Source organism: Vipera ursinii (genome assembly GCF_947247035.1).
Source record: "Vipera ursinii genome assembly, chromosome: 2".
Taxonomy (NCBI): Eukaryota; Metazoa; Chordata; class Lepidosauria; order Squamata; family Viperidae; genus Vipera; species Vipera ursinii.
Window position 1 is genome coordinate 262466541 of NC_139513.1, and position 25787 is coordinate 262492327.

At 36.6% G+C, this 25787-nt stretch overlaps 1 protein-coding gene across 4 annotated transcripts; it reads left to right on the forward strand.

Annotated features, from left to right (window-relative positions):
* The first annotated feature begins 961 nt into the window (after positions 1-961).
* ANKDD1B (ankyrin repeat and death domain containing 1B) lies at positions 962-24682 on the forward strand. Of its 4 annotated transcripts, XM_083352601.1 has the most exons (15): positions 962-1844; positions 4852-4955; positions 6014-6112; positions 7641-7739; positions 7833-7937; positions 9096-9194; positions 10556-10654; positions 11506-11604; positions 12567-12665; positions 14099-14197; positions 15221-15319; positions 18001-18096; positions 20012-20201; positions 22878-23009; positions 24562-24682. In XM_083352601.1, exons 1-15 carry the CDS (start codon positions 1718-1720, stop codon positions 24618-24620), a joined length of 1605 nt encoding a protein of 534 aa, XP_083208727.1. In that variant the 5' UTR covers positions 962-1717; the 3' UTR covers positions 24621-24682. The 4 variants fall into 4 exon arrangements, with proteins under 4 accessions (XP_083208727.1, XP_083208728.1, XP_083208730.1 ...); XM_083352602.1 differs by lacking the exon at positions 18001-18096; XM_083352604.1 differs by lacking the exon at positions 7833-7937.
* Positions 24683-25787: the final 1105 nt, after the last annotated feature.

The following is a 25787-nucleotide window of genomic DNA, read 5'->3' on the forward strand; positions in this document are numbered from 1 at the left end:
TAGATGTTTTCATCTAGTTCATATTTTCCCATATTTTTCATATATATAAAAAAATGGAATACAATGATATAAAAATTTATGTAGTATATATTTTTGTTGTAAAATATTTGTAAGCATAAGCAATTGATTAAAACTTTTTAATACAACTGCTTCATAGATAACTATTTTTATGTTATAAATATGACTCATTCACAATTATATTTAGTTTCACACTGAGTCACTTTTGTCAATATTTATTTAGAAGGCAGGAAATTAGCAGTTTTATTCACTAATGCATAGGTCTTAATTTCAGCCTTGACGTGGTCCAACCTTGGGTCAGAAGTAACTGATCTATACCAAAGTAGTAGTAGTAGTAGTAGTAGTAGTAGTAGTAGTAGTATGTCTTAAATATATTTTATTCTACTATTTAAACCCCAACCCCATAAAAAATTAAAGAATCTTTTGGACTTACAGTCTAATAACAGGAAAAGTAGACTGAGAGGGAAGAAGAAATAAGTGAATAGAAACAGTACATACAGAACACTTTCCAAAGTGCAAACACAAGGACTACGGTAAATTGTAATATTTACCAAATATGCTTTACAATCAGTCATCATAAAACCTGGAAGCAGAGTAAGGGAAATTTTGCTGTAGCTGCCAAAAAAGCCAACGCAGTGCTAGGCTGCATTAACAGAGGGATAGAATCAAGAGTGCTAATACCACTTTACAATGCCTTGATAAGGCCACACTTGGAATACTGCAACCGGTATTTCCTGACTGTTAGAACAATTAATCAGTGGAACAACCTGCCTGGGCAGCCATTTGTCTGAAATGGTATAGGGTTTCCTGCCTGAGCAGGGGGTTGGACTAGATTACCTCCAAGGTCCCTTCCAACTTTATTATTATTATTATTATTATTATTATTATTATTATTATTATTATTATTATTATTAATTTCCATAAGCTTAAGTTGAAAAGTCAATTGTGGTCATGAGGTTATGATCCAGGTTCCACCCATTACGCGTAATGCACATAATTGTAGCCATCTTGATTGTTTTTTAATCATATTGGGTCGTCCATCAGTATTATTTTTGTCTGTAGATTCACACTGTAAATATTTCAATAGTGGTGATACTTTACATTGTGACTGAAAGGATTGAAGAGGCTGGAAAAGTTTTCAGGATTTGGCATTGTGTGGATTGCTTGCAATTCATCCTCAGTTAGTTGATGCTGATCTAACAGAATGAATAATACAAACCAAATTTTAGGTAAATGCACTGGAAGAATGTGTGTATAGGGAAACACTGCCCATGTAAACTAAATAAACAACTTAATTCCATTGACAATTTCTACTGTTTTTTGTAAGTCAAAATGTCATGAAGTTGTAGATTTAGGCAAGCCTCTCATTAGGATTCAAGACTGAACAATGAGTGATACCAGGGATATAAAATAAAATAATAAAATAAAATAAAATAATAAAATAAAATAAAATAAAATAAAAATAATAAAATAAAATAAAATAAAATTCAAAATCCAAGATTGGGATATATTTATTGGAACCAACCGAGAGGCCACAGATCTCTCCCTCTCTTGCTCGCGCTCTCCCTCCCTTCCCCTCCGCCCCGCTTCTCTAGTTAGAAAACAGGTGCTTGGAGGGAGTTGTCCCTAGAAAGGGACACGGTCGGGGTGGCTTCCTCCGCTGGCCGCGCTCCAGGAGGCTGCTTCGGCAGGTACCGCAATGGAGGAAATCCGGAGCCGCACCGTGAAAGGCCTCGCTGATTTGAAGGGCTTTTTCAACCTGACTGTGAAGGAAGGCGACAGCTCGAAGGCGGCAGCCGCAGCAGAAGCGGCCAACGCGGAAACCTGTGAGTGTCGGCGAGAGGGAGGCGGAGGCAGGTCTCCAAGCCTTGGTTTGGGCAAGACCGCCGGTTTGTGGGGCTCTTCCGGCACGCAGCTCTGCTCCGAAGTGTGGAGCGCAGCCCCATCGCTCCTTGGGGGTCGCGAGGCGTTGAGCTACTTCGGTTGGACGTTTTTGTCTGGCCCTTTTTCTGCAAAGGTTCCGGTGATCTTGAACAGTTAAAAAGCAGGCAAAACAGCACAGCCGCCCTGGAGGAAATCCTCCAGAGAGGGAAACGGACCGAACAGGGCAGCGATTCGTTTCCTATAGGAAATTGCCAATTAGAAACCCTCTGAAATTTGAAATCCCGTCCAGCCCAGATTTGAATTTGCATTCTCAGGGCTTTCTGAAAACTTTGAATAATGTTTCTTTAAAATAGTAAATGCTCAAATAACCCTTTGAAAACGTTTGAAAGAAGGGCAAGCTTCCAATTTCCTGGAGGGGGAATAATTGATAAGAGTTCATTCTTATTTCAATCAACTCCCGTTTGGAGTCTTGAGAGAGGTAGTAGAGTAGACCAAGGTTAAGCAAATTTCATATTATGTGGTAAGCATTTCTTAAAATTCATTTTAATTCAGAGGAAATTTAAAAATATAGTTATTTATTTTAAAATTGGAGACCCAATTTGATATAATGGTTAAGAGGTCAGACTAGAAAAAGAGTCTGAGGTCTAGTCTTGCTTCAGGTGCAAAGCCAGCCAGTGACCTTGGGCCAGTCATTCTCTCTCAGCCCTAGAAAGGAAGTAATGGCAAAGTACTACTGAAATCTAGTGAAAAAAACCGCAAGGAGTAGTCCAGGCAATCACCCAGAATCAACACTGACTTAAATAACAAAAAAACATTCAACGCCCAAGGATATACTTAAACAAAAAAAAAAAATTCTGGCCCAAGTATTAGATTTCCTAACAAAAAAATGGAAACAGCTATTTTATAAGGCTTGTAAACATCATGCAGTGTCATTTTGACTGGCAGCATTATCTGCTGTATAGGTCTACATTGCAGCTCTTTTTCATGGTAGCCACAGCCAAGGAGGTATGCTTGCTCATTCACAAAATTATTTTTGTAAACGTCAGTACAGGTAAGCTATCTCCTCTGCCAGTTCCTGAAAGCATGCATCCCATCTAAGTTTGATTTGATTTATTTGAAATCTGTTTAAATCATTCTTATTATATATCAATATAGAAAACCTACATATAGTGGCGATAGGGAGAAACTATAGAGAAATGGGAGGACATTTTTCATTCCCCAGTTGGGTATGCCACTGTTCCTAATGGGATGGAAAATAAATATGCCAACTAGGCTTCTTGGTTTGGGGAGAACAAGAGGGATTGAGACCCATTATCACATTGGATTTCCCCATTTCAGCTCTGTGCCCCAGAGAACCAGCTGTGATCAAGCAAAGCAGAAGCAGCCTTGTGCAGCACACGAGACGGCTCCTGGAGACAGCCTTGGGTCTCTGCCACAGAAAGCTCCCATTGGGGTATCTGACAGTCCCTGCTGTCCTTTATTGTAATTTCTTTATTAATTAACTCATTAACTATTCCCATGTTGCTCTTCTTCCAACAGTTCAGAATGACATGTATAGAATAAATATTTTTCTCCTTAATGAGATCAAGGCAATATACATACATGGTGCTCCTACCTCCTGTCATCCATAACAACCACCCCGTAAGGTGGGTTGGGCGGAGGGAGAGTAACTGGCCCAAAGTCATCTAGCCAGCCTTCAAGTCTAAGAGAGACCTAACTCTCATTAGTCCAGTAGCTTAGCCCCTACGTCAGTCTGTAAGATTTCTATAAGAGCAAACTGTGCTTCACAAGGGGGATATAGAGGGCATAGGGAACTGCTTTGAAGGATGGTAGGAGGAGCTGCTACCAAAGCAATGGATAAAAGAGGTGCGAGCCTTTTCTAAGAAAATAAGGTAAGCAAACATCCCAGACAAGTCCCATTCTTCGTAAAGTAAGGGAGGGGAAACACATTCAGACTTGCAAGAGTCTGTTGCTATAGCTGTTATAATAAAAGGCTCAGTGGGTTAGGACGCTGAGCCTGTCGATCAGAAGGTCGGCAGTTTGGCGGGTCGAATCCCGAGTGCCGTGTAGCAGAGTGAGCGCCTGTTACTCGTCCCAGCTTCTGCCAACCTAGCAGTTCGAAAGCACGTAAAAATGCAAGTAGAAAAATAGGAACCACTCCGGTGGGAAGGTAACAGTGTTCTGTGTGCCTGTGGCGTACAGTCATGCCGGCCCTCAATGAAATTGAGTTTGACACCCCTGCCGTAGAAGATGGGTCTTTCAGTAGATGGGTTTTTCTCACAGATCTTGCTAAATGTACAAATTTATTTCAGAGTAAGTAATCCCGGAGATAATCAGGTTCTGGTTTTTGTAAAGTTTTAGATTTAAATTAATTTTTAAATACTTGATTCTAATTATATTTATGGTTATATGGTCCTGTAGAAAATGAAGGAAATAAAAATAAAAAACTATACCTACATTGCTTAATACTGTGTTTTCCCGAAAATAAGACCCAACTGGAAAATAAGCCCTAGCATGATTTTTCAGGACGCTTGTAATATAAGCCCCACCCCAAAAATAAGCCCCAGTTAAGATCATGAGCCAAACGGACTCATTTTTTTAGCACCATATTTTCCCAAAAATAAGACCTAACTGGAAAATAAGCCCTAAAACATCTTTCGGAGCAAAAATTAATATAAGGCCCGGTCTTATTTTTGAGGAAACATAGTAGAAGTGTGATACACTATATTTAGATTCCGGACTAGAATCAGAAGGGTAAAAGTTCAAATCTAACTCAGCTGTAATAGTCACCAGATGTTTGAGGATACTGTAACCCAGATCTCATGGGAGTATTTTAATAGAAGATTCTCAACACTTTGGGGAAAAGTAAAGTAATTTAGTAATTTAGTTATTTAAGATTATTATCAGAATTTCCTCAGTATCATAGAAGTTGTGTTCTTTGTTTTGCAGTGCTTCCAGATGAGATTGAATTTCAGCATGCTGCTAAAACTAATAATCTGGACACTATGGAAAGATTATTTAGGAAAAAAGTTAATATTAATGCTGTAAATGTTGTAAGTATAAAAGCACTTACTATAATGAATTTCTCTAACAAGCAGATTCTGTTTCTTAATTTAGGAAAAAAGTAGTATTTATTCTTTAGTCTTTGGGACTTTTATTTAGCCCTCTTCCTGCACTAGAGGTGTGCAGTTCTGAGAATGGAGGCAGGCAGAAGCAAGCACAGTCTTGCTGTACCGGTCAATTGGTTCATTGATAGGCTGAAACTTTTGGCCACACAGTCAAAATTATGCCCAACATTAGAAAAGAGATACTGTGTCGACAATATGAGACTGGGACACCAAACATAAGGAAAATGTAGCAATGGCAAAATTAATAATAATACATATACAGCACAGAACTTTGAGTAAATTTAAGCAATAATGGCTCCTCTATATTATATGTTACACAAAAATAAATGCCACACGTACTCAGATATTTAAGAGTATGGTTTTAAAAGAGAAAGTAATTAATGTAAAGATAATAATTAGGAGCAGTTTGAATGTTTATAAAACTTAAATGCAATCAATCACCTTTAGATGTAATGGAAAGGGATTTAGAACTTAATACTGATTTTATGATTCTTTGTTTTATTGATTTGTTTTATTTATTTTATCTTTTCTCCTTTTTCTTTATATATTGTTTCTGGAACAATGACAAATAATGGCAATATCACCATTAATATTAATGTTTAAAGTTTTATAGAATTTTTTTTAAGGTGCTATAATGAACCTACTTCTATACATTTAATTAATTAATGAAACAATGAAATTTGAATTTTGTGATAATGGTAAATCATTTGTTTACTGAAATTTTACTATGTCTTTTTCTATCTTCTACCTACATTGTTAATTTTAAAAAACAAAACAAAAGCTACACCTTTTCTTGGGCTTGCACTGTAGATGTGGAGGTTTACAAAATGGTGTGTTTTGGGGGATGTGTTGGAAAGGTAATGACTCATTAAACATGTTTTCATATTAGCCATAGTTTAATTTACTCAGTTTAAAGGCTTGTTATGTCTAATTTTACCTTTTATTTTCTGTGTTCATTCCCTATGATTTATTTCATGTTTTAGTTGAAACGCACAGCCCTCCATTTTGCTGTTGCAGGAAATCATATATCGGCAGTTGATTTTCTTCTCCATCACAAAGCTAGAGTTGATATTGCAGATAAGGTATATGCAATTGATTTTTTAATACTATGTTAGAGTACCTGAAACAGACTTAGAGGTTCTTTTATGGAAAAGAAGTAATCCGCTAGTAGCATTTTAGATTAACGTATGAATTTTAATAACACGTGTTAGTCCAGTGGCCCCCGACCTTTGGGACCGGTTCTATGGAGAGAGGTTTTTCTGCAGGCTAGGGATGCATGGTTTGATGTGCTGCCTGCATCCCATGGGTGTGTGCAGTTGGGACTTGTTTGTGTGGCCTGGTTTCTGGTGGGATGTGGACTGATGATGTGCTGCGGATTGGGGGTAGGGGACCTCTATGTTAGTCTAAAAAGAGGCTACCAGACTCATTCTGATCCTTGACTAACATTGATTAAATATCTCTGCTCCTACAATACATTTAATGGAATCATTAATTCTAATATTTCTGATTAATCATGCCCAGGCTATTGGAAAAATTGAATTAATAATATGTCATTTTAGGGTTTTCCTGCTAAATAGATAAGAAATAAAACGATAGAGCAATATTCTAAAGATGACTAAAGGCAAAACCGAAGTGCTGTAAGATTCTGTGAAACACTGAAGATTTAGATGAGGGAATAGAAGAGGAATTTATCAAATTTGCATACAATACTAAAGTACAATACTAAGAGCCAATACTCCAGTAGATAGGTTCCAAATACAGAAGTATCTGGACAGACTTGAACACTGGACCCTATCTAACAAAATGACATTCAGTGGTGAAAAATATAAAGTTCTACATTTCAGCAAGAAAAACCAAATGCATGGATATAGGAATAGGTGGTCCCTGCTCAATAGTAGTAACTGTGAGAGGGATTTTGGACTCCTAGTGGACAATCACTTAAATATGAGCCAGCAATGTGCTGCAGCTGGCAAAAAAGCCAACGCAGTCCTAGATTACATTAACAGAGGTATAGAATCAAGATCACACAAAATGTTCATACCACTTTTTAATGCCTTGGTAAGACCACACATGAAATATTGAAACCAATTTTGGTCACCGTGATATAAAAAAGATATTGAGACTCTAGAAAGAGTGCAGAGAAGAGCAACAAGGATGATTAGGAGACGAGGCTAAAACAGTTGCATGAATTGGGTATGTCTAGTTTAAAAGAAGGACTAGGGATGATATGATAGCAGTGTTCTAGTATCTAATGCAGAGGTTCCCAACCCCCAGGCTGCGGCCCAGTGCCAGGCCATGGTCTATTCAGAATTGGGTTGCGTGAGTGGCTGGCTGGAGCATGTGTGCACACATGCAACTCAACTTGTGCCAGGGGTGGGCTCGTGGGCACTCATGCATGTGTGTGCTGGCCTGCTGCTTGTGTAGCCCAATTCCCCTCTCTCCCCCCCAGCCAGGCCACCAAGCCACAAAGGTTGAGGACCGCTGATCTAAGGGGCTGTCACAAAGATGAGGAATCTACCTATTTTCCAATAAAACAGAATTTAAAAGGCTAGTTTTGAATTTCATTGTCTCTTTGAAGTTTATGCTTACTTATTTTACTTACTTTTAAAGCATGGCCTTACTGCAATTCATCTTGCTGCATGGTCTGGTAATTTGGAAATAATGCTGATGTTAATTAAAGCAGGAGCTGATCAAAAAGCAAAGAACCAGGTATGGTATCCCAAAATATAAGCCAGCAACAACCATGTTCACAACAGGATTTCTAATTATGTTTTCAGTAACTCTTTTTTTTCATTTTTTTAGGAAGGCATGAATGTCCTACATTTTGCTGCTAAGAATAATAGTGTTAGAATAGTGAATTATTTTATCCAAGATCTTCACCTGATGGAACTCAATAAACCTGATGAGGTATTATGAGTGCAAAGAATAAGCAATTAGACAATGGATATTAGCATTATTTCTGTGAATACATGTATTTAAAATACTGAGCATGTTTATAAATATGGCTTCCATATATTTTTCTCTGTATTTCATGAATATTGATAGAACAAATGTTTGTTTTATTCAGTGTTGCTTATAGAGTGAGTCAAACCTGGGAAAGATGCTGGCGGATGCAGCATCATTATGCTAGTCTCGTTCCTTTTATAGTATGTCAATATTATATGCACATGTATAGGGCACAGCTTGCGTCACAAGGCTGTGCCCATCTTTTTGCCATCTTAGATGCACACACACACACCCACACCCACACACCCCTATAGATATTGCTGGTATTGTGTATTTCTGGCTCCTTTTGATTAACCATATGTTGTTAATTATATTAACTGATCATACATATATTCATACTCCTATGCTCTGCAGTAATTCTGAGCATGCATCAAGATACCTGGCTGTTGCTGGGCTAAATGCTACATTTGGCTTGTAAATTTGGGAGCTACATTCCAAAAGGCTTGGCTGAAAAATCTAAACTCAATTTAATTTAATTTTAATTTAATAAAAATAACATTCAGTTACTCCAATATAATTAATATGGTTGATTTCCATTTACTTAATGATTTTCTTCTTTTGTTTATTTAAAGATTGCAAACTGATAGCTACTTTTCGATGGGCTCTTAACAAGCTTCTAGGGGCTATGTGTGATCTTGAGGAATCTAGTCTAAAAGATTATGCGTATACTGTGGGTCACATCACATATGTAGTAATACATGAGACTTTTAAAGATTTGTGGTTTTTTTTTATTTGAGCAGCATTTAGAAATCTTTCCATTAAAAAAAACCCTGCAGACCCTGTCTTCCAGATTTGTTGAAGTGAAATACCCTTCTGGTGTGTCTTGTTCAGGTTCATATGGCACTTGTAGCATCACCAGAAAATACTCATGCAGAGTTTGAGCATCTTCTTGTTCAGCATTCTTGTAGACCACCTGTAAATAATTTTGTAGTTTGGCTGCAGACCATGTGCAATCCAAAGGGACAAATTACCTCCAACTGGGTTAAAACTATTGGTAATTAATCTTGAAAGAATATCGATTTTCTTCCTTAGTGTCTTTTAACTTTACTTTCCTCCCAGAAAGGGAGAACGCCATTCCTCCTGGCAGCTGAAATGGGCCATGAAGAAATGATAAATGAGTTGATTACCCTTAATTTATTTACCTCCGAAAAGGATAAGGTAAGTTCTAAAGCTACTTATTTGATTTTGTATGTTCTATACTAAATTGTGAGAGGGTTCTTTGGGGAAATGGTACAGACCTCCAATAGACTATTGTTATTGCCCCTGCATTTCTAGAGATGCTTTTGTTGAATAAAAAAATTAACAAACTTATTTCTGAAATTCATCGCTCATCACTAAACCTATAATATATGCTGTACCACACCTATACCAAGGTCTATCTCATTTAAAGAGTCTTATAAACAATTCTTTTGTTTTTTGTTGAGCTATGTTGAACTAAAGACAGCTATTGTATGTTTAGATGTCATGTACAGTACCTATCTTGAAGTTAGTTGGCTTCTGTTGCTGTCAGCTGCTTTTCTGAACTACTGAAGTGCCTTTCCCCCTTTGTTGGTGAGGGTGGGAACAGCTGCTGTATGCTTGTACTTTGTCAGTATCTTTGGTGGAGTGAAGTAGCTTCTGGGCTCTTTCAGGTCCTGTGCTGTTGTGGAGTGAAGTAGCTTCCTCTTTCAGGCCTTGTGCTGTTGGCTTGCTGAAATCCAGACCTGCTCCTTTTTCACACTTCCCTACTGAGCTACATTTCATCATGATATTCTCAGCTGCCAATTCTTCCTCTGCTCTGTCACATGACTAACACACACACTTGGGTCATGAGTCCAGTTCTCTGTGCATATTAAGCATCTCTTATCTTCCACTTAAGCACTTCCCGAGAAGTCGCTTCTCCAGTTATCATTTCACTGTCCTTACTATTAAGATTTTTCTAACATTCTCTTGGGATGTAGAAAAAAAAATCTAAAACCAACAGATTTTTTTTTCAGGTGAAGCCACATTTTCTATTTATTGATGTCAGTGAGCACCGAAGGACACTGATGTTAGAACACTTATTATCTTTTTGTTTTTCAATGTCTTACATTTGTATTATATCTACCAGAAGTCTGATTGCATTTTCTGTGGAAAAAAAAACAGTATAAAGTCATATTGGTGTTATATAGCGGTTTGCACTGAATAGGTACAATAGGTCGCTCTGGGAGAAGGGATCACATAAAAAAGGGGGCGGGCTTTGTGGTCCACAAGGCAATTTACTTTCTGCTGATTTTTACCTCTCCCCCGAATTTAATTAGCCAAATAATGAAATGATAATTTGCAAACATATTGAACAATGTCTTAATAATAAATATTGTAACAGCATATTTTACTTGAAATGCCAGATTGAATACTTCTTATCAAAATATCAATGTACCAGGTATATGCAGTCTTCTATTAAAGATTGAGCATTATATTTATTATTCTTGATTCAAGTATATTTGTTTTTAGTGATAATTCAAGCCTACATTCTTAGATGTCTATGCACATTTTTGTAGGAAGGAAACACTGCCTTGCATCTAGCAGCTAAAAATGGCCACGATGAAGTGGTAGAGATTCTTCTTCAGCAGTGGGAAGATATAAACAATTTCAATCAGGTAAAAATACAAGAAATATGCTAAAATATGTGTGAAGCAAAACAATTAAAAAGCAACTCATGCTCAAAACTCAGACAGGAAGACCTTTACTACATTACCTTGGGTGGGAGGGGAGGTACCATGATAGAGAAGGCCTACTTCCTGGATCCTACAAGATACCACTGCTTAATCAATTGGACTCACAGCATGCCCACTGTCCAATTATATACTGGACAGGTAAAAACAATTAGAGACAGGTGGATCCTCAAATAATCAGGCCTTAATACTATGAATGGCTTTAAAGTGATAACCAGCATCTTGAATTGCAATAAGCCAATTGATAATCCATGCTGATCGCAGAACAATGGGTGTCACACAGGCATGACAAAGCATGCCCAACACTATCCACAACACTGCATTCTAGACCAACTCTGGAATGGTCTTCAAGGATAGCCCTATGCAGAATACATTACTGTAATCCATGTAATTATATCTCTGTGGACATTTTGTTTACAGATATATTATTGAGTGTTTGGTAAATTATCATGAGTCTGTTTTGATTTGGTGATATACAAGTAAAATCAATCATAGTGTATGATTGGTGCTAGGATTACCATTAATTCTGAATTTCTCTTTTGCCAATTATTAAATATGAACTACCTTGAAGATAAATAACTGCTTTATTGCAGGCATACATATTTTGCAGTCCCATATCAAAGTTTCAATAGAAAAATTATCTTTAATAATTCTTTAATTTTATATAAATTATCTGAAAAAAATTTCTTACTTCCTATGAGCCTGTATTGGGTAGCTGTATATAAGCAGCTGTATCTGACATTAATGACATACTTCCTTTTTGTATTGTTCTTCAGAATGGTGAAACACCATTTTATATGGCTGTTGAAGGAGGCCATGAAAAATGTGCTGACCTCTTACTGGACGCCGGAAGTGACATCAATATTTTGAACAAAGTATGTAGGTACATGTGGTGTTCTTTATTTACTTACTGAGATAATATTTTTGAACTTTTCCATATTGTGAATTAAAAATCAGATAAATTGCTTTTGTGAAATTTGTATTAAAGTGTAACAAGGGTGCTAGATTTGGGCTGCAAAATTCAGATGAACACTAGATTTCAAGTTTTCTAGTGTATATCATTCACCTGGATTTTTATAGCCCCAGTTAACTCATCTCCATCTCACATTTGTGTATTCTTTATTACTTATTTTTGTAATAAAAAGGATCTTGATGCAACATTAATATAGAAGTTCAAGAAAGCTGAAGGAAACAGTAGTAAAATTATTGTTAATAGTAACCCTTAAGCATCCCAATAATTCAAATTAATAATATGGAACAGCTATTAGGGAAATTGAAATAATGATTTTTTTAAAACTTCATTTTCTGCTTTCCATGTCATCCAGCAATAATCCAATGCATATTTTTGAGAACTAATTTTGTTTGTTATGAAGAGAATATACAAATGCAACTTTAGCCTGATAGATTTAGCTAAGGTGCATGATTTTGATTTGGAAAACTATAATTTGTTTCCTTTCTTAACCATTTCCCTCATCTTTTCACACACCCACATTCACAGAAAATATTGCGTCTTGAATCATATTTCCTCTATTTGAGTAGGCTTAGAAACCATGGCATAAGGAACCGAGTTTCTCCATCAGAACTAACTACTTAAGGAGATGTGGTAGAAGAGAGTATAAAAAACATTACTCATGTATTTGGTGTAGACTTGTATAAAATGTGAAATAGCTGTGGCAAAAGTTAAGGATTTATTCTCCAAATGTTTTCTGGAGATTGGCCTAATTAGTTTTTTGTTATTAGCACAACTGTACATATCTTCCAAAAACATACATTTGAATTACATTGTATTATTAACAATAAAAATTATTTTCCTTTCTTTTCAACATATTTCATTCAGCACAATGCCAGTGCATTGCATATTGCAACCCAAAAAGGACACACACCTTTGGTCAGATTTCTTATCAGTAATAATATTGATCTGGATGCTCAGTCTCAGGTGACTTTTTCTTATTCTTGTTTTCTCATATGTTATATCCTGACATTTCTCAACATTTTCTGAAAGTGATGATAGCTAAAGTTATGCATAATTCAAGCCATAAAAAAGAGAAGAACCACAGTCTACATAAATCAATTAAACATTCTATTTTCAGTTTTGCTGAGTGAATATTAAATTATGCCTAACCCTGAAATAAATATAAGTAAAAATGTTCAGCTGGAGGAATTGTGCTGTAACATTTCAGATGTACAATATATGTACCTCATACATTTGCTATGGTTATAAGCAGTGCTTTTTTTGTAAAAGAAAAAGGTGCCTGAACTCACACATGTCATACAACCTGCCTTGCCTACCCTACAAGGTTCCATCCAAAAAAGGTGCCGGAACTCCGTTCTGAGCGCTCTATGACAAAAAAAGCCCTGGTTATAAGAGATTTCTTTGCAAATAAATTTGAGCGATGTGCTTGCACCTGGTTCTGCAGTGGAACAAACACTACAATCAAAGGGCTCATTTTCCTCATTCAAAAATCCATCACAGAATGTAACTGGAAAAAAAGGTACATGATGAAAGTTTTGTGCAAACAGCAGTAGCTGTGATTTGAAAAAAAGTTGAATGAAATTACAATATAAAAAACTTGGATTTAAAAAATTGGTAGGGAGAAATTCAGCAGGATTTTTTAAATATGAAAAAGTAAAAGTTATAAATAGTTTGTGTCTGTGTTTGTGTGACGAGATATAGCATATGCAAATAAGAGATGTTCTATAATTTAAGAAAATTGCAGAAAAATGCTATTGGCAATACAGGTCTTCTAACAAGAACATTAAAGTAAAGACTTTTAGCAATCTATATGTTTCTATATTATTTCAAATAGCCATATAGTAGCCAAATAGTCCGTATCAGAGCTATCTGCAAAGGAGGCTCAAAAAAGTCAAAATGGTGGCCACAGTCATGTGATCAAAATCTTGCCTTGTGCTTGTGTCGCAATGGATATAAAAAAGGATGTGTTTTTTTAATTGCATAGTTGTGATCGCCATCTTGACATTTTTGATCTCTTGGAAAATACCCTTGGTCTATGTTGTTATAAAAGCTGTACCATCAGCATGATAGACATACTATGGGAGAAGTTTATTGAATATGTGACATTAAAATATGATAAAAAGAAAGGTATTTTAATATACTAACACATTTGAAATAAAACTCCAGTTTTGTAGTGGATGTATACTCATGAAGTACAGTTAAAGTAAATGCATAAGGTAGCTATTTGAATAGTGGCTTTTAGTGGAAAAATGGAAATCTTGAATAACCTTATTGAAATAATATACTTGATTTATCAAAGGTTTTCATCATATTTTAAAACTTTTCAACCTGGTCAAGTGTGATTTCTTATGAATAAATAATATAGTTTCATTGTGTTATTTCTCCTCTCTTTGCAGAAAAATAATTCTCCTCTACATTTGGCTATCACAAAAAATAACCTATCAGTGATAAATAGCTTAATAAAAGCAAACCATAACATAAATTGCCTAAATAAGGTAAGAAATTCTTGTTAGAATCATATGAACTGAATATTGGAGATAATATTTGTGTGTGTGTTTGTGTGTGTAAAACACACAAAACATACATTTACACATACAGTATATACATATACACGTGCTATACTTTTTAAAAATTATGGTACAATATTAACATATCAGCATTATAATTTGGTTTATGGCTTGACTGCTCATTGTCCAGGCTACTGACTTCAACTCTCAAATATAAATGTTTCCATAAAACCAATACAATCCTCTGAGACAAAATTACCAGGGAAATAATCTTTGAATTTTTAACATCTCCATTTTAGCTCCTGAGACATCCTGGTACTTTTCCTAATTTCCACATAAATACATACAGAGAAGCAAACAACAACTTCACCACATTTATTTTTAGAAAAAGTTTGAATAACATGTTTATTCTGATTTTAAAAATATTTCAGAATATTTAGGCAGAAATTAATACTTTTAAAACAATAATTATAATTAAAAAACAATACAGATACGGAATTGGATACAGATTTGGAATTAAATTGACTTGCTAGAACTTCAGTTGTGATTGACTAAACTTCATTGATTTAAGTTCATTTGCTCTTATTTAGTATTGTTTATGTTATGTTACCATATCCATAATCTGTTTCAATTCCAATTGATTCAGGAAAGGATACACAAAATAAAGTGCAAAAGACAAAAATACAAGTAAAATCTCAATGCAAACTATTGAAGTAATATCATTGACAGTCATTCATACAATCACACTATTAAAACAAATACAATCTCATGTAAGCTAGGAGTTAAATGTATGCTACCATAAAACTGTTTTAGGTGTTTCAAACTGCCAGAAGCATTGGGGTCATCTGTCCTTCTGTATGGGAGAAAGGGGACTGCCAGTGAGAAAGTGCACTGCCTGATCTATTCATTGCCATATGAATTCCATTCTTTGCATGGTGTGAATATTAACTTTTTTGTTACATTTTTTGATGGAAAAGATTTCTGAATAATATTATCCTTTACATCTACAAGAGACATCAAACACCTTTACATCTGGCAGCAGACCTTGGAAATGTGGACGTAATAGAAACATTACTAAAGGCAGGCTGTGACTTCAGCATAGTAGATAAGGTATTCATGATTCTATTAAAATGCAATTCTCCTGCATATCCTGGTTTGGTTTTCAGATGATCCTGTATTAAAATAGAATTCTTGACTTAGGTTATCTCTTAAAACTTGCAACAGAGATAATGGAATGTGGTGCCAGACATAAAATAACAGTATTTGTTCTTTGCATTTGTGAAATAAGGTAGTATAGCTAATCATCAAGTTACAACTATAATGGAGCCTCCCATTATGGTTGAAAGTTGAGAGGGCAGTTAAGTAAATCACCTATCTTAATGACACCCCCATCTGTGTTTTCCCCAACGCATTTGTTAAATGAATGTGTGGGTTGTTAAGTAGAAAATCAGGCTTCTAAATCTAAGTAGCCACATTCTATAATTATAAGACTTCCCATTACAGAACACCATTCTTAACATTTTGGCTACATTTATACAGCTCACTTAACTGGGACGATCCATTTCCTGGAGTCACTACCTTAAGTATGACCTAATTAAACATGTTAGGTTGCATTACACCGAAACCAAATCAAAATTAAATAACCAACTTTAATCATGTCCTATGAGTGAAACCATTAGGTTTTGCTTTAAAGGTGTTGAATACAGCCTTTGTGGCTGCTGAGAATGATGATAGAGGTGATGCAACAGTAATGTCTGCAGCCTTGATTTTCCTCTTTACTTAACCCAAAAGCAGATTTAATTCCAGCTTCATTAAAAATTTATTGCTGCCTAGATGACAGTCCGCAGCAAAATGAAATAAAAGCCTATGCAACTTTAGAAAGCAGGTCATTCATCTTAGAACTTTGTGAGGAATATCTTAAGGCAAGTGCATCACAGCAGATAGTTTGTTGGGCTTTGATTAGGGAGATTTGAGTCCAAATCCTTGCTTCCACAATGAATTACCAATTAGTCATTGGTAGGCCATCGATATTTGCTATCCCAACTTCTTTGCAATGTTGTTATGAAGCTATCCAACAATTCTCCTTTAACCACCACAAGAGATGGGTGAGTGGATAAATATATAACTTTTTAGGCTTTATTTGAATAGAATTGAATTTAGTTGAAAAATAGGGATTAAACCAAATATTAGTGTATGCTCCCAGCACAGTAATTTTACCACGAAGTCAGGGTACTGCAATGAATCCAAAAATTTGGCAGCTGCAAGATAAGAGAACTTCTTAGAAATGGGATGGTTCCATTTCTCTATTCTCTTCTGAGGCTTCTGGGATTTTTTCTGTTTCAGAATGCATAAGGCAAGAGGGAAATTATTTCGACAAGTAAAACAGCTAGTCTAAATATTTTTTAGAGGTGTTTGCAGAGGGAATGCAAAAAAAAATTGTCGGTCAAAGTAGCACCAAGTCTTTTTTAGGAATGTGCAATGTCACAGAAATATTAAAAAGGGGTGAGACTTTGATCCTTTGGATCCTGTGCTTCTGCTATCATTGTTAACAAGACTGGTGAGTGGTGCTATCTGTAACAGAGGCAAGGTATTGTGTAGAAATAGAGGGATTTCGCTGATGGTGGGAAAAAACAATCACTCATTTCTGTCTACCATGAGGTGAGGCTGAAGCTGGGGAAGGAGCTAAGTTTTAACAGATGGCTATATAAGAGATTTAGCTCTGTTTCAGAACCTAATAAACAATCCACTCTTGCTTTACCAAGATTATCCATCTTGGATTATTACTTGCAGCACCTGATCCAAGAAGTTTCTAGAAAAGCGGGAGACACTCTCTCCTTTCTCCTTCACTTGATTGCCCCACACTGCCACCATTCCATTGGTGGTGGTGCTGGTTGAAGCAGAAGGGCACCAATTCCAGTCTGATGTCATAATGCATGATCTTCTCACTTCAGCATGTGCACCACAGTACGATGTGCCAGCAGCCATGTTGGCAATCTTCTCAGAAGGCACTGCTCCTGCAGGACCACATGCCACAACCATGCACACAACCTGCTAATGTGACTTGCAGCACACCATGCATGGAATCTTGGAGGGGAGTGTAAATAGGACTTCGGAGAGTCATATCTTTCAGCCAGCAGACAGCTTGCCTGTCAGCCACTACCCACTGAAAGTCACTGAAAGTGACCAATATGTACTGGGTAGATTCCAATCCTGCTATATTATTAGCTCAATTACTACCAAAGCACTCATGTCATTGGGAGAAAATGCAAAACACCAATTTAAATTACACAAAAAAAATCAAAGTGCTTTTTGTTATGGGGATAGGAAGAAAGCTGTATGGTGTCCTTTAAGAACTACTGTCCAAGCAACATTGAGCCAAAGTGGGGCATGTAAATATAGCTGAAGCCACTAACTCACTTTTTAAAAACTCTATTCAAAGTTTTACAAATTTAATATGTTGGAAGTACATATGAGTTGGAAATATTTGTGCTTTTACACAGATTAGTGAAAAGCAGTAGTTAGCTGGTTTGCAGGATTTTTAACTTTTTAAGAGGAAATAGAGGATCCACGGAAACATTTTACCTACTTAGATACAGAATTATATTTAGATTTCTAAAAAAAAAAAGCTTGTTGCTGCCCAAAATGACTTTTTTAAAAAAGTTTAAAAAACACTTCTCAAGATACATGGCAGTGAGATTAGAGAATTTTGCAACATATTCTCTACCTTAGCACAGATTTTTTGGGGGTGGGTATACCTTTAGTTTAATAACTGACAATGTTTACATTTTTAGCAAGGAAAATCTGCACTTGCTGTAGCATCTAGAAGCAATCATGCCTTAGTTGTAGACATGATTATAAAAGCAGAGAGGTACTACATCTGGAAACAGGTAGGACACAACTTATTTGGCTTTTCTGGTCAAGCATGTTTCTCCGTTATATTGAGTTTCATAAGCAAAATATCTTATTTTTAGCTCTGGAGTTTGAAGCTTCCTTGCAGAACTGGTAGGAAATTGTAGATCAGAAGTATCCCGTTTCTTTCTCTTCTCTTCCCATTTTGCCCAGCAGCCCTTCCTCATGCCATCATTGATATTAAAGAAGTTAAATTCTTAGGTTGCTTTTTAACCTCTATTTACCAATGAAGCCTTGAATTTCCAGTTTTATTTCTTAGCTGATAGTGTTAAAAAATTGACAGAAGAAATAATTGCTTTTGTAGAAATTGGTAGTTTCCAAAGATAATTTTCATACGTGTAATCCAAAATGTGTCTGCTTGGACATGTTGGCTGCTGTCGAGTGTGAAGGACCAGGTCCACATGTGAAGGTCCAATAAACCGGTTTATTATTAAACCGGTTTATTGTAGCCTATGCGTAGGAATATTCTCAACTAACAGCACCAGCTTGGAGTTAGATAAGGATCCACAGAAAAGGAGGTTTGGACTTAGTCCGCTTCTGGCTACATAGGAATTCTAGGCTAATTTCCCTTTTGACTCCACCTTCACGTTCTGCCATTCCTCCTACATGGGCATATTAGAAACCAGAAAGCTAGATAAGGCAACAATCATGTACGTAGAATACCAAAAACTATCAGTGTCATTAGTTTACATAATCTAGTTACTAATTACCTCCTTCAATTCAGGTGTCACCTGTGTTTATGCTAGTGCAAGATTTTGCCTTTCCTTGATACTCCTGGGCAAAGGTCTGTCGAACAGAACCCACAGAAATATGGCAAATCTATTCAGGCTTTTACTGTATAAAGTTGTAAACCCTTCATTTTTGCTGAAGAGATCAAGGAGGTTTCTACTCTGCATACTGTATGGCATTACTTTCTTCTGCTGAAAAAAACTGAAGATAGAGGACAGAGAAGGAGTTGCTTTAGTCTGGACTTACCTGGCTTTCTTAATGCTGTGTGATATTAACTATATTGATACTTGTCAATATAGTTCCTAGCTGTCTTATATGGCATGGATAAGATTATTTTTAGCAACTGTTTTATACCATAGGGCATAGGGAATAGAAGGGGCTGCTTTTGAGGCTAGATAAATATATCTGCTAATGCTTATTACAAACACAGGCAAAGGAGGAAAATGATATTAGATTACAAAGAGTGACCAAAGGAAATAAGAACAAGTATTGATTTTTGAGCAAATTTGTAACAGAAAGTGCCTCTCTATAAAATGTATGTTATAGGCAGACAAGGAGAGCTCATTTCCACAATATTCCCTACTATGTTATAAGCTATTTCCTAAACTATCAATGGAAAGGAGCTATGAAATAACTTTGTGCAGATAAATATAATGTATAAAAGAAGTAGGACAATTTGGGGAAAGCAGAATACACTGCTTGCATTTTTTTTTAAAAAAAGTCCCAAAGTGTGATTTGTGAGCAGATTTTAGCATTGTCAAGCCTCTATTTTTACTAGTACTCCAAGATGTATCAGCTAGAGCCTGGTGAATAAGGCATATAAAACTGAAGAACTGAAAACGTCTGAAGGATTTGACACTCAGCACCATATAGCTAGAGAGCCAGTTTGATGTAATGGTTAAAGCATCAGGCTACAAGCTGGGTTCTAGTCCTGCCTTTGGCACTTGAGCCAGTTACTTTCCCAGTCCTGGGAAGGATGCAATGGTAATCTATTTCCGAAAAACCTTGTTGGACATAATTCAATTGGACATAAATGAACAGAAGGGGGAAAAACATGTATCTGACATTATTAACATTTGTAAAATATTTAGAATAATATCCAAAGATTATAGTTGAGAGTGAAAACAAGAATATGTGATATAATCCCTGAAATTTCCTTTGTAGGAGCATCACTGTAATGTGTCGAATATTAATCTATCTTTTAAACAAGATCACAACATACAGACCAAACAGATCCGTGCATCTCTTTGGAATCTAGCATATAATGGGTTAAAAATGCGTGAATGGGTAAAACTGGCACAATTTTGGAAGTTTACAGATGAACAAATCAAAGCAATAGAAGAACAGTGGACAGGTAAGTTGCTGGATTTTTTTAAAAAAACCCAGTGTTTCCATTCCAAATATAGGAAAGTTAACTAAAATCCAGAAGAGTACTTCTGAGTTACATAGACTTCTTTCGTTATAAATCGCAATCCTTTCAGTGTTTTTAAAAAAGAATAGGGAAGAAAATTGAAATAAAATAACTATTGGATATTCTTGTAAATGTTGTTTCTAAGCTAATTAGAAAAAAATGATATGTGATTATATGTGTGCTTAAAGAAAAACAAAGCACAATTTCATTGCAGTATGTTGAGACCATAGCCTTCATTTTGTGAAGTTTCTTAAATGTTAAAGGTGTATATCATTACATAGGCCAGTCAAAATTTAAGGCACTAAAAAATGGATTTAGAGTCCAATTTTATGAGCTTCAACACTATCAAACTGCAATTTTTCAGCATATGTTATACCAGTGATGGCGAACCTTTTAGAGACCGAGTGCCCAAACTGGAACCCAAAACTCACTTATGTATTGTCAGGTGCTGGGTGGGTGTGGCCCATTGGGTGGGCATGGCCCATTAGGTGGGCATGGCTGCGGTGGTAACGGCAGACTGGGTGGGACTAAAAAGTTCAATCAATCAATTCCAATTTTGCGAGATCTTTTTTTTCCCCGCGAGAAGTTGAAATTGATTGAACCTTTTTTTTTTTGCACACACTGGCGGAGGCCTAAAGTGAAAAGGTTTTATAAAACCCAGCTGAAGGCCTAGGACTGGGGCAACAGCGCGCATGCCCATAGAGAGGGCTCTGCGTGCCACCTGTGGCACGCATGCCATAGGTTCGCCACCACGGTGTTATACCAAATGTCTATTTCAATGTTTACACTTCTTCAGAACAGATTAAGTAAAATGCATTTTGGAAATTGATGATTCTTCTAGTTCTTGCTGCAAACAAGATAGGACTGCATTGTAGACAGGAGATACAGTAGGTGGTGTCATATTGTTCCCCCTGTTGAAGGAGATCTGTTCAGTTCTAACATAGATGGACTCTTTTACCCCTCTTTCAAACCACCTATCTCCTATCTACAACATGGTCCTTTCAGCAGTTCCAAGAAGTCCATAACCATTTGCACTCTGATTCAGGTGACCCTGGGGACACAGAGAAACCCCTAAGTGGCCTCCACGACTCTCCCAGAGAGTGCCAATGACCAGATGACTGCAAAAAAATACAATCCTTCCATTTCCCCCCCACCACCCTGTCAGAACCTATCCTTCCAGCCCCCCCACCATCCAGTCACAAGCGATGAAGCTTCTTTTTCTTCCTCAGAAAGCAGTCCAGTTTCCTTTTGAAAAAAGCACCTTTGAGACAACTGTGACCTGGATAACTGAGAATCTCCCTAGACAATTATGTTCCTTCATCAGGATTTCCTAAACATCCAATTACTATATATGATATACGTAGGAGCCTCATTCCGTTACACTAAATGAAAAATTATTTTTTCTACTTGATTACTCTTCAAGTCCTACAGGGTTGGATTGGGCATATAAACACTATAGAGGACCATTCTTCCCTTACTGTTGAACATCTAGGGACCTTCACTGATAAAAACAGACAAGACAAGGCCTCTTTATTCCTTGATAAAAACAGACATACACATTTATCCCTTGAATATGGTCTAAAATAAGCTAGTTTGCATCCCAACTGATTGTCTCTTCAGCACCTATAATGTACTTACTGATTCCCCATACCAGCTTAAACCTGCCATATTTTATTTGTATCTTAGCAGGCCTTTCTCTAAGGGCTTTGGTAAGATAAATACATTAGGAAGGAGTGTTTTCTGTGATAGGAGCATACTCTGATCTTTCAAAGGAGATTCAGTTTTTAACAAAAGAATGTTTCGATTGCCCCAGAATTTTGTTTATATGTTGATGTCTGTTGTACATCTTTCAGTTGGTTGAATTCTATCCTATTCAATATTTGGCACAGCTTAGATGCTTATTATTTTATATTATTGACATTTTAAACTTTAGCTACTGCCCTGGAGCGTATTTTCTGATATGAAAAATAACTCTTTTGTTTCCATAGAGCACTAAAAATACCTAATTACGAGGAGAGGGGCAATAGAACCCCTCCCAAATGAATATCCAGCTGTAGATGGGAACGCCAAAGCTGTTTAATCCTTTGTGTTCCTGTTATTTTCTCAAAATCATACTTGCCAAAGCCACTGTCTCACCCATGGAAAGATACAGAATCCCCATAACTTTCATCCTAGAGAGCAAAAACAATTTAGGAAATAACGCTTTGACTGCTAATGTGGTGAGGTGGAGGAGGGCTAAATAACAGTCTCCTACAACTTTTTAATATAAAGAAGGACTTACATCACCAGATTTTTATGTCTCATTTGTGTAATGTCATCCTCAACATTACTGTCTTCTATATATTTGCAAAATCTGCTGAAAGGACATCTCTAGTAGTAGATCTCTTCATATTTCCCTTTAGGAATTAGTGGAGGGAACAAAAGAGGGTTAATTGGCCTGATCTTCATTATGCTCTACCTCTACTACCGTAATCTCTTCTACCTTCCCTTTCCAACAGAAAAGTTTAAGAATCTAGGTCTTGAAAGAATCTAATCTCGAAACAAATCTTTGCAGCCAAAAATTTAACACAGAAGCATTTCTCCAAACAGTAGGCTAACATTTTGTATATTATCCTCTAGGGGAAAAGAGCTACAAGGAACATGGACACAGAATGTTTCTTATCTGGTTACATGGTGTTCTGACGGCTGGCCAGAATCCCATTAAATATTTATATGAAGATCTGATAAGTGTGGGATTTCAACAACTGGCTGGTGAGCAATTGTGATAAGCATCACACTTAAGAGCCTGTTAAGAGTAGTTCACCTTTCCCTTTTGGAAAAGATTCAGGGCAAATCCAGTTAGATTACAGAGAACTAATTTACAGACATACTTTTACCTGAAAGGGTCTTCAGACAATACTTCCTAGTGAGAAGCCCCTTAAAAACAATTGAAGCAGCTCATTTCCACATGAGCCAAATGACATTATTCATTCTGGTTCTTATTCTCCAGTCCTGCTCCAGCAGAATTGCTTGCTATGATAAAAGCCAGGAGGTTCCAAATTTCAGACAGGGAGAGAGTCTAAACCAGGGGTCTGCAACCTTGACAACTTTTAAAACTTGTGGACTTCAGTTCCCAGAATTCCTCAGCCAGCATAGCTGGCTGAGGAATTCTAGGAGCTAAAGTCCACAAGTCTTAAAAGTTGTCAAGGTTGCAGACCCCCGTTTCTCAACCTTAGCCGTTTTAACACATGCGGACTTCAACTCCCAGAATTCCCCAGCCAGCACGACTAGTTGACTTGAGTTCACTCACTTTCTCAGCCTAACCTGCCGCGTGGTGGGGTTTGTTATGGAGGGAAATAGGAGGAGAGTGCTCTGGGTATGCTGCTGAATGAAAGGGGGATATAAATCAAATACAAAAATAGAAAGGCAATGCAGAGAACATGCCCTTGTAAGCAAAAGAAAAGAAAAATAGGAGGTAACATAAGTACGCTGCACAGGCAGAAGTACAATCAGACTTTCTAACAAATGAAACAAGAGGCTGCAAGTGCAGTCCTCAACTTATGACCATAATTGAGCCCAGAAGTTATGTTGCTAAGTGAGAAATTTTGTTAAGTAAGTTTTGCCCCTTTTTACAACTCTTCTTGCCACATTTGTTAAGTGAATCACTGCAGTTGTTAAATTAGTAACATGGTTAAGTGAATGTGCCTTCCCCATTAACTTTGTCAGAAGGTTGTAAAAGATGATCACATGACTCTGGGACAATGCCACCGTCATAAATATGAACCAGCTATCAAGCATCCAAATATAAATAACATGACCATGGGGATGCTGCAATGGTCATAAGTGTGAAAAATGGTCTTAAGTCACTTTTTTCCAATGCCGTTGTAACTTCAAACGGTCACTAAATGAATTGTTGTAAGTCGAGGACTACCTATATAATTAGGGATGCCTGAATATATTTCTAAGCAAAACCCACACTCAATGTGTTTGATAGAATTATTTCTAGGTAAGCACAGAATTGCAAAAAGCCTTGGGCTTTGTAAGCATAGAAGAAAGAGTGACAGTAAGCTAGACAATATATCCAATTTCTTACTACAGTAAGTACAATAAAGCAAAGAAGCCAGTTTTATTTTGAGAGGGGCTCATTTCAGCTTCATAAATCTGTAGTAATTTAAATTAAATTTTAATTAAATATACATATAGCAACAGATGGTTTTGAGTGGCTACTAAACTTTGTATATTATGCCTGAACTTATTTACACCTCAAAAAGATTAAAGGCATGTTGTGTTTTCTGAATTCTAACAAGAATATTTCTTCTTGCAGAAAAGTTCAGAGCAGAAAATAATGCTGGCACAGAATCCAAGAAATGTTCAGTTTCATGAAATTCAAGGGAATTTGAAGCAATAAAATAGGATCATAAATGAGTATTAAAATATTATTTATAAACAAATTATCCATTATTTCTCTCTAAAGGCTTATCTTCTCATCACTTCTGTAATATCTCCCACCCCATCAACTTTCCATCCCCATGCTGACTAGGACTTCTCAACCTCCACTGGCTCTTTCCAATCCCACTTCACCATTCAGAATTCTCCAGTTTACCGATTCATTTTTTAAAATCTTGAGTGGCTGTACCTCACTAAACAGGAGTGACCTATATTTGGAGCTGGAAAAAGAATATGGAGTTATATCAGTTCTTGGGTTCCAAAAGCAGTGAGGAAATGAACTTGGTAGTAACTGAACATCTGCTTGAAAATAATTTTAGTCAATGGTAGATTATTTTTTCTCCTGTGTATGACTGAAAACTCCTGTAGGAGTCCACTTGCACCTGAAGGTATGTTAACAACTGTGCCATGCAATCTGTACATAATACTCTTTCAGTTAATTTTTTGTAGAAGAAAACGTATCTTGAGAAGATAGTCACACTGCTTCCATATACTTCTTTGATATTTTAAATAAGATATTTTCTAAGAACACTTGTGTAAAAACAGTAGAACATTGACAAGACTTGAACATTGGGCACTACCTAACAAAATGAAATTTAATGATGAAAAAAGTAAGGTTCTACATTTAGGGAAGAAAAACACAAATGTACAGGTACAGTATAAGTGGTACCTCACTCAATAGTAGGAATAGTGAGAGGCATCTTGGAGTCCTAGTGGACAATCACTTAAATATGAGCTAGCAGTCTGCTGTAGCAGCCAAAAAAGCAGACACAGTGCTAGGCTGCATTAATAGAAGGATAGAAACAAGATCACATGAAGTATTAATACCACTTTACAATGCCTTGGTAAGGCCACACTTGGTATATTGCATCCAGTTTTGGTGACACAATGTAAAAAAAAAGTTGAGACTCTAGAAAGAGTGCAGAGAAGAGCAACAAAGATGATTAGGGGACTGGAGGCTAAAACATATAAGGAACGGTTGCTGGAATTGGGTATGTCTAGGTCACAGGTCTGCAACCCGCGGCTCCGGAGCCGCATGCGGCTCTTTCAGCCGTCTCCTGCGGCTCCCAGTCCTCTGCCATGTGCAGTCCAAAAAAAAAAAAG

Coding starts and splice junctions, on each gene's coding strand:
- ANKDD1B (XM_083352601.1), top strand. CDS start 1,718: ATGGAGGAAATCCGGAGCCGCACCGTGAAAGGCCTCGCTGATTTGAAG. Junction 6,113..7,640: donor GAGTTGATATTGCAGATAAG/GTATATGCAATT, acceptor TTACTTTTAAAG/CATGGCCTTACTGCAATTCA. Junction 11,605..12,566: donor ACATCAATATTTTGAACAAA/GTATGTAGGTAC, acceptor TATTTCATTCAG/CACAATGCCAGTGCATTGCA.